General features: G+C 53.7%; 1 protein-coding gene across 1 annotated transcript; it reads right to left on the minus strand.

Annotated features, from left to right (window-relative positions):
- Window positions 1-1,615: 1,615 nt before the first annotated feature.
- On the minus strand, window positions 1,616-7,033 carry LOC130521662 (hatching enzyme 1.2-like). Its single transcript, XM_057025393.1, has 9 exons — window positions 6,906-7,033; window positions 6,628-6,658; window positions 6,486-6,551; window positions 3,989-4,141; window positions 3,422-3,539; window positions 3,174-3,352; window positions 2,705-2,786; window positions 2,250-2,374; window positions 1,616-1,892 (listed from the first exon to the last, which is right to left on the minus strand). The coding sequence occupies exons 1-9, from the start codon at window positions 6,966-6,968 to the stop codon at window positions 1,882-1,884; spliced, it is 828 nt and encodes a 275-aa protein (XP_056881373.1). The 5' UTR covers window positions 6,969-7,033; the 3' UTR covers window positions 1,616-1,881.
- Window positions 7,034-8,217: the final 1,184 nt, after the last annotated feature.

An 8,217-nucleotide genomic window follows, 5' to 3' on the forward strand; every position in this document is an offset into this window, starting at 1 on the left:
GATGGGTGGATGGATGATGGATGGATGGCGATGGATGGATGCTGGGGGATGGGTGGATGGATGATGGGTGGATGGATGCTGGGTGGATGATGGGTGGATAGATGGATGGATGATGGGTGGATAGATGGATGGATGATGGGTGGATGGATAATGGGTGGATTGATGGATGATGGATGGATGGATGATGGATGGGTGGATGGATGGATGGATGGATGATGGGTGGATGGGTGGATGGGTGGATGGATGGATGATGGGTGGATGGATGCTGGGTGGATGGATGGATGGGTGGATGGATGATGGGTGGATTGATGGATGATGGATGGATGGATGATGGATGGGTGGATGGATGATGGATGGATGGATGGATGGGTGGATGGGTGGATGGGTGGATGGATGATGGGTGGTGGATGGTGCTGGGTGGATGGATGGATGGTGGGTGGATGGATGATGGGTGGATTGATGGATGATGGATGGATGGATGATGGATGGGTGGATGGATGATGGATGGATGGATGGATGGATGATGGGTGGATTGATGGATGATGGATGGATGGATGGATGATGGGTGGATGGATGATGGATGGATGGATGGATGGATGGATGGATGGATGGATGATGGGTGGATGGGTGGATGGATGATGGGTGGATGGATGCTGGGTGGATGGATGCTGGATGGATGATGGGTGGATAGATGGATGGATGATGGGTGGATAGATGGATGGATGATGGGTGGATGGATAATGGATGATGGGTGGATGGATGGATGGATGATGGGTGGATGGATGGATGATGGATGGGTGGATGATGGATGGATGATGGATGGGTGGATGATGGATGGGTGGATGATGGATGGATGATGGATGGGTGGATGATGGATGGATGATGGATGGTGGATGATGGATGGATGGATGGATGATGGGTGGATGGGTGGATGGATGGATGGATGGATGGATGGATGGATGGATGGATGATGGGTGGATGGGTGGATGGATGATGGGTGGATGGATGGATGATGGATGGATGATGGGTGGATGGGTGGATGGATGATGGGTGGATGGGTGGATGGATGATGGATGGATGGATGGATGGATGGATGGATGATGGGTGGATGGTGGATGGATGATGGGTGGATGGATGGATGATGGATGGATGATGGGTGGATGGGTGGATGGATGATGGGTGGATGGATGGATGATGGATGGATGATGGATGGGTGGATGATGGATGGATGGATGATGGGTGGATAGATGGATGTGTGTGAGTGTGTTATGTGTGTGTGTGTTACGTGTGTGATGAGTGTTATGTGTGGTTTTATGTGGTGTTGTGTGTGTGTTGTGTGTGTGGTGTGTGTGGTGTGTGTGTGGTGAGTGTTATGTGGTTTATGTGTGTGGTGTGTGTGTGGTGTGTGTGTGTGTGTGAGTGTTATGTGTGTTTTATGTGTGTGTGTGTGTGTGTGTGTGTGTGTGTGTGAGTGTTATGTGTGTTTTTGTGTGTGGTGTGTGTGTGTGTGTGTGTGTGAGTGTTATGTGTGTTGTTTTATGGTGTGTGTGTGTGTTGAGTGTGTGTGTGTGTGTGTGTGTGTGAGTGTGTGTGTGTGAGTGTTTATCCAGCTGTGTTTCAGGCATCACTTCTCTTTATTGAAGGTTAAGGTAGCAGTAATCAGCAGCTGTGTGTGTTCACGTACTCACTTTCCCACCTATACGGTCCCACATTTGCATCCATGCTGAATCATTCTAAACAACATGTTTCTTTTTCTTTTTTGCTCTTCAGATTTAAACATTATTGTGGCACAAAAGCAAAGCTCATCTATGTCTTATTGCATCTTTATTCAGCTCGCAGAAGCGCTGTCCTCAGACAAACTCAGGCTTTCTTCTTGATCTTCTAGTTTGTTCCTGTTGAGAGAAGCAGCAACATCAATATTCATCAAAGTTTCCTCACTTTTGTGCAGTTTTCCATCTAAAATGTTGCATTTGCTCAACAAATGACACCAGGAAGACCAGAGGTCTTCCACAGGTGTGTGTGTGAACCTTCTCCCCTCGGCACCAGGAGGTCAGCAGCAGGTCAGGAGGTCAGCAGCAGGTCAGGGGGACCCTTGTGTTTAGGCTCTGGATGTTTGAGCTTTTTAATTGAATACACATTCACGTCAGCGTGGTGACCATGGTCACCATGGTCACCATGGTCACTGTGGTCGAGGTCAGCTGATTTGTCTGGTGTGTCCATGTTGTGGAGGGTCAGCCTGGTCTACTCACTGCATCCGTAGAGACGGTTGATTCGCAGGATGTCATTGGGACTCATTTGTGTGGCCCTGCCAATGGAGACGTTCTGGTTGGGGATGGGAACGATGGTTGGCTGGTTGTTCCTGGAGAAGGCAAATCTGCCGGACAGAAACACCCCAGACTGAGCAACCTTGTTCCACTTTAGGAAGGTCCACATCACGAAGAACACGTGTGTCACACACGCCACGTTATCTGGCTTAGATAAGCTTCTGGCCACGCCCACGACCTCCTGCTTCATCCGCCCCTGACACCAACTCTCTCCATAAAACACGTGGACATGTTATATGTTTTATAACATATTTTACATACTTTGGAGAAGCCTGTCTTCGAAAATGTTCCCTAAAATGTTCCTATACACACACAGCAGTCCTGGTATATTTGCACGTGCATGTTTTATCCTAAAATAAAGGTGTTCTGGATGTATTTACCTTCCATAGTGCATGACAGAGTTGTAGTCGTAGGGAGTGCCCAGGTTGTTGGTGTTGATCCTCCTGAAGTTGTGTTCCTGCCCTGCACACGGTCACATGCTTGATTAAGCCATCTTAGTTTGTCAGGGAACAGGTTACTGAGTCATTTTCAGATCAAAGCAGCTATATTTAACAGCTTTAGTGGAAAAGTGGTATCATAGAACAAAGGAAATGATCAAAGGAAACTTGTGGCCACTAACAAGAACAGTGGAACCTGAACATGCTAGCGAAATATGAGTTGTTGTGTCAGGACGGCTAAAAGTGGGCGAGCCAACAGCTGCTAACGTCTCAGAGCTGATAAGACAGATCAACAGCTCGGGGGACCACGTGATACCAGACCCTAACCCTAACCAGGAAGTCCAGAAAGCTAGTCAGAGAATCAGTGGAAAGTCCGGTGTGAGCAGAACCGGGCAGAACCTGAGCCACCCACCACGGATGACGTTATTCAGGAGGATGCGAACATGCTGGTCCCTGTCGGAGCGAGTCTGCTCATGGTTGAAGCCCAGAGCGTGGAGCATCTCATGTTGGACGATCTGGGGGAAGACACAACCCCGGCGGCTCAAAGACACCGTCTGGGACCTCCCTCGACGACCAATAAAAGAGTAGCACCTAAAGACACGGAGGAAACGTGAGGCTAACACCCACGCAGGGAGGCATGCGGCCGTGGCTCCGGCCTACCCTCCCAGGGACTGGATGTTCACAAAGTCTCGCTGCCGGCGTTGGGGCGTGAAGCGGATGCAGGTGGACTCGGAGAAAGAGCGTAGAGCTGTGGTGATGGTATCCCTCTCCCTCGTAGCTAGAGGGAACAAGAATAAGGGAACGAGGATCAGGGAACGAGTAACAACGAGGATCAGGGAATGAGGATCAGGGAACGAGGATCAGGGAACGAGTAACAACGAGGATCAGGGAACGAGGATCAGGCAACATGGCTCAGGGAACGAGTAACAACAAGGATCAGGGAATGAGGATCAGGCAACATGGCTCAGGGAACAAGTAACAACAAGGATCAGGGAATGAGGATCAGGCAACATGGCTCAGGGAACGAGGATCAGGGAACGAGGATCAGGGAACGAGGATCTGGTAACGAGGATCAGGGAACGAGGATCTGGTAACGAGGATCTGGTAACGAGGATCAGGGAACGAGGATCAGGGAACAGGGCTCAGGGAACGAGGATCTGGTAACAGGGATGGGTAATGGCAGACCTGTGGGGCTCCTCACCTGAGATACAGATTGTTGATACTTACAGTACTGGTTAGAGATGCGAAATGGGATGTAAACGTTGCCGTCTGAGGCTTTGGGCCACAAACACTGACGGGCTGTGCAGGGATCAGCGTTCTCCAGACCTGATGGGACAGCCACGTCCCCAAAGATCACCAGGGGGTCCTCCAGAGACTGGCCTGAGAGGGGAGGGGGGGGGGAAATAAACTAGGAGACCAGGAGGAGGAGGAGGGGAGGAGGGGAGGGAGGACGGAGAGTGGGAGGCGGCGAGGGAGGCGGAGGGGAGGGGAGAGGGGGAGAGGGGAGACTCTGAGAGAGGAGGGACGGAGAAGGAGAGGAGAGCGAGGGGAGGAGCCAAGACGGGAGAGGAAGGCGAGGGACGAGGGGAGGACGGAGCGGAGGAGGAGAGGAAGAGGATGCGGATCCGCGGAGGGGGGGAGAGGAGGAGGGGAGGGACGAGAGAGGAGAAGAGACGCAAGAGAGATGGACCGAGCAGAGGAGAGGAGAGGAAGGAGCAGGACGAGGACGCGAGGAGAGGAGAGGAGGGAGAGGAGATGGAGGGGAGAGGAGGGGGGAGGAGAGGAAGAACGAGGACGGGAGGGGACACGGGCGGGAGGCGAGGAGCAGGAAGTGGGGAGGGGAGGGATGGAGAGGACCGAGGAAGAGGAAGCGAAGGAGAGGGAGGGCGGAGCGAGGAGGTGGGAGGAGAGGAGGCGGGAGGTGCTGAGGATTGGGTGCGAAGGGAGAGGGACGAGGAGGAGAACGACGGAGGAAGGAGAGGAGAGGAGAGGAGGAGGAGGAGGGAGAGGGAGGAGAGGAGATGGAGAGGAGAAGGGGAGAGGAGGGCGAGACGGAGAGGAGAGGAGGAGAGGAGAGGACGAGAGGAAGACGAGGAGAGCGAGGAGAGGAGAGGAGAGGAAGGAGGGGAGAGGAGAGGGGGAGGAGAGGAGAGGAGAGGAGAGGAGAGGAGGAGAGAGGATGAGGAGAGGAGAGGAGAGAGGAGGAGGCGGGGAGGAGGAGAGGAAGGAGAGGGCGAGGGCGAGGAGAGGAGAGGAGAGGAGAGGAGGAGGAGGGGAGAGGAGAGGAGAGGAGAGGAGAGGAGAGGAGAGGAGAGAGAGAGAGGAGGAGAGAGAGGAGAGGAGAGGAGGAGAGGAGAGGAGAGGAGAGGAGAGGAGAGGAGAGGAGAGGAGAGGGGAGGAGGTGAGGAGAGGAAGGAGAGGAGGAGAGGAGGAGAAGGAGAAGGAGGCCCAGGAGGAGTGAGGGGGAGGGGAGACATCCAGGGAAGGAGAGGAGACGGAGAGGAGAGGAGAGGAGCAGGAGAGGAGAGGAGAGGAGAGGAGAGGAGAGAGGAGGAGAGGAGGAGGAGGAGAGGAAGGGGAGGAGGGGAGGAGCAGAGAGGGGGGAGGGGAGGAGGGGAGGGGAGGGCGAGAGGAGAGGATGAGGAGAGGAGAGGGAGAGGAGGGGAGGGAGGTGAGAGGAGACGGGAAGACGGATGGGGAGAGGAGAGGAGGGAAGGAGGGGACGAGAGGAGAGGAGGAGAGGAGAGGAGGGGGGAGGGGAGGACGGGGAGGGAGGGGCCGAAGCAGGGGAGAGGGAGAGAGCGCACAAGAGGACGAGAGAGGAGGAGAGGAGAGGAGGAGGAGGGGAGGAGAGGACCGGAGGAGGGGGGACGGGGGAGGATGCGGGAGGCGGAGGAGGGGAGAGGAAGGAGAGGATCATGAGGACGGAAGCGAGCGAGAGGGAGAGGAGAGGGACGGAGGAGGAGGCGGAGAGGAGGAGAGGAGAGGAGAGGAGAGGAGGAGGGGAGAGGAGCGAGGAGAGGAAGGAGGAGAGGAGAGAGGAAGAGGAGGAGGAGGAGAGGAGAGGAGAGGAGGGGAGAGGAGGAGAGGAGAGGAGAGGAGGAGGAGAGAGGAGAGGAGGAGAGGGGAGGAGGGAGAGGAAGAGGGAGAGGAGGAGGGGAGGAGAGAGGAGGAGGAGAGGAGAGGAGGAGGAAGGAGGAGAGGAGAGGGAGAGGAGAGGAGGAGAGGAGAGGAGAGGAGGGGAGAGGAGAGGAGAGAGAGGAGAGGAGAGGAGAGGAGAGGAGGAGGAGAGAGAGGAGAGGAGAGGAGGAGAGCGAGAGAGGAGAGGAGGAGGAAGGAGGAGAGGAGAGGAGAGGAGAGGAGGAGAGGAGGAGAGGAGGAGAGGAGAGGAGTGGAGAGGAGAGGAGAGGAGAGGAGAGGAGGGGAGAGGAGAGGAGAGGAGAGGAGAGGAGAGGAGAGGAGGAGAAGGAGAGGAGAGGGAGGAGGAGAGAGGAGAGGAGAGGAAGAGGAGGAGAGAGGAGAGGAGAGGAGAGGAGAGGAGAGGAGAGACTAGGGAGGAGAGGAGAGGAGAGGAGAGGAGAGGAGGAAGGGAGAGAGGAGAGGAGAGGAGAGGGAGGAGGAGAGGAGAGGAGAGGAGAGAGAGGAGAGAGGAGAGGAGAGGAGAGGAGAGGAGAGGAGAGGAGAGGAGAGGAGAGGAGAGGAGGAGCAGGCTAAAGCGCCCTCACCAGGTTCTTGTTGGCCTTCTCCAGCAGCGTCGACACACTCAAATCTTCATCCTCGTTCCAGTTTCCTGCAGAGAATCAAGAAGCTGAAGAGCAGAAACGAGACCAAAGAGCCAGAGAGTGTTGAGAAGATCAGTTCCTCACCAGAGACTCCTTCAGTTCTATCAGAGGGCGTCTGCAAAGGGAGAAGGGTTTAATGCAGGTTTCAGTGAGCCATCCAACCCCCATCCAACCATCCAATCCCCATCCAACCCCCATCCAACCCCATCCAACCACCATCCAACCATCCAACCCCCATCCACCATCCAACGCCTATCCACCATCCAACCACTATCCAGCCTGGTTAGTGTGTGTGTGTGTGTGTGTGTGTGTGTGTGTGTGTGTGTGTGCGAGCGTGTGTGTGTGTGTGTGCCTCTTCTTACCTGTATGGCCAGTGTGTGGATGTTGTGCACGAGGAGAGCGACGACGGCAGCCTGGAGGATCATGATGAGGTCTGTTGGAAGGTGGTGGAATCATCTGGGTTGGAGGTGTATATGAGCACGGCTCCATGTCCATATATGGGCGTGTTTGCCTAAGACTTCCTGTCGGTTAGAAACAGTTCCACATTTAGAGGTCGAGACTTCCTGCTCATGAATATTGATCATGTGAGATCAGTGGATTCTACAAATTACTGTTAGATGTTGCTGCAACCTTCACAGAACACATCACATCACTGTTCTGCTGGAGCTCTGGGACATCAATCAATCAATCAATCGACCAATCGACCAATCGACCATCCATCCAACCAACCAACTAACCAACCAACCAACCAACCAACGAACCAACCAACCAGCCAACCAGCCAACCAACCAACCAGCCAACGATCCAACCAACCAACGAACCAACCAACCAGCAAACCAACCAACCATCCAACCAACCAACCAGCCAACCAATCCAACCAACCAACCAACCATCCAACCAACCAACCAACCAACCAACCAACCAACCATCCAACCAACCAACAGCCAACCAGCCAACCAGCCAACCAACCAACCAACCAACAACCAACCAACCAACCAACCATCCAACCAACCAACCATCCAACCATCCAACCAACCATCCAACCAACCAACCAACCATCCAACCAACCCTGAGGCCTCTTTCTTGGTCCATCTTTTATTGCAACATGAATATAGATGATCTTCATGTCTTTCTATTCTTTCCAGGTTTGTTCTCTTACGTCCTTTTGAAGTGGCTGTATTTGATCTTTTTAATCGTTCATTTAACAGTCAAAGGTTAAAATTAAACTAAATCCCTTCAACCAAAGAAAGAACTAAATTAGAGGGAAATTCAAGTAAACACAATAGGACAAAGATGATTTCTTCTGTCCAGAAAGCAAATTAAGAGATTTGAGGCACCTCCATGTGTTGGGAGGAGCTCACACATTCACCACCAGCTAATCGCTGCAGATGATGACGGCACCTCATCAAATGAGCAGAACTCCAGAGGCCCGGACCGGAGAAGCTCTCAGAAGCTGCAGGTCCGAGCAACCAGCTCAGACCTTTGTGCAACAGCTTTGCTCAAGCTTCCCTAAACTGTTGCAAGTGACCAAAGGTGTTGATGAAAGATTCGACCACATCAGGAACCAGTTGGTTGAGGCTGGTGCGCTGATTCTGGTGTGTGTGTGTGTGTGTGTGTTGTGTGTGTGTGTGTGTGTGTGTGTGTGGTGTGTGTGTGGTGTGTGTGTGTGTGTGA

Source organism: Takifugu flavidus, chromosome 2 (assembly GCF_003711565.1).
Source record: "Takifugu flavidus isolate HTHZ2018 chromosome 2, ASM371156v2, whole genome shotgun sequence".
Classification (NCBI taxonomy): Eukaryota; Metazoa; Chordata; class Actinopteri; order Tetraodontiformes; family Tetraodontidae; genus Takifugu; species Takifugu flavidus.

What these genes read in the sequence shown, in the direction of transcription:
- LOC130521662 (XM_057025393.1), bottom strand. Translation starts at nt 6,968, where the DNA reads ATGATCCTCCAGGCTGCCGTCGTCGCTCTCCTCGTGCACAACATCCAC. An exon ending in GAAGGCCAACAAGAACCTGG is followed by an intron (nt 4,142 to 6,485) that starts TGAGGGCGCTTT and finishes CTCCCCTCTCAG; the next exon opens with GCCAGTCTCTGGAGGACCCC. An exon ending in TCTGTCATGCACTATGGAAG is followed by an intron (nt 2,375 to 2,704) that starts GTAAATACATCC and finishes TCTGTCCGGCAG; the next exon opens with ATTTGCCTTCTCCAGGAACA.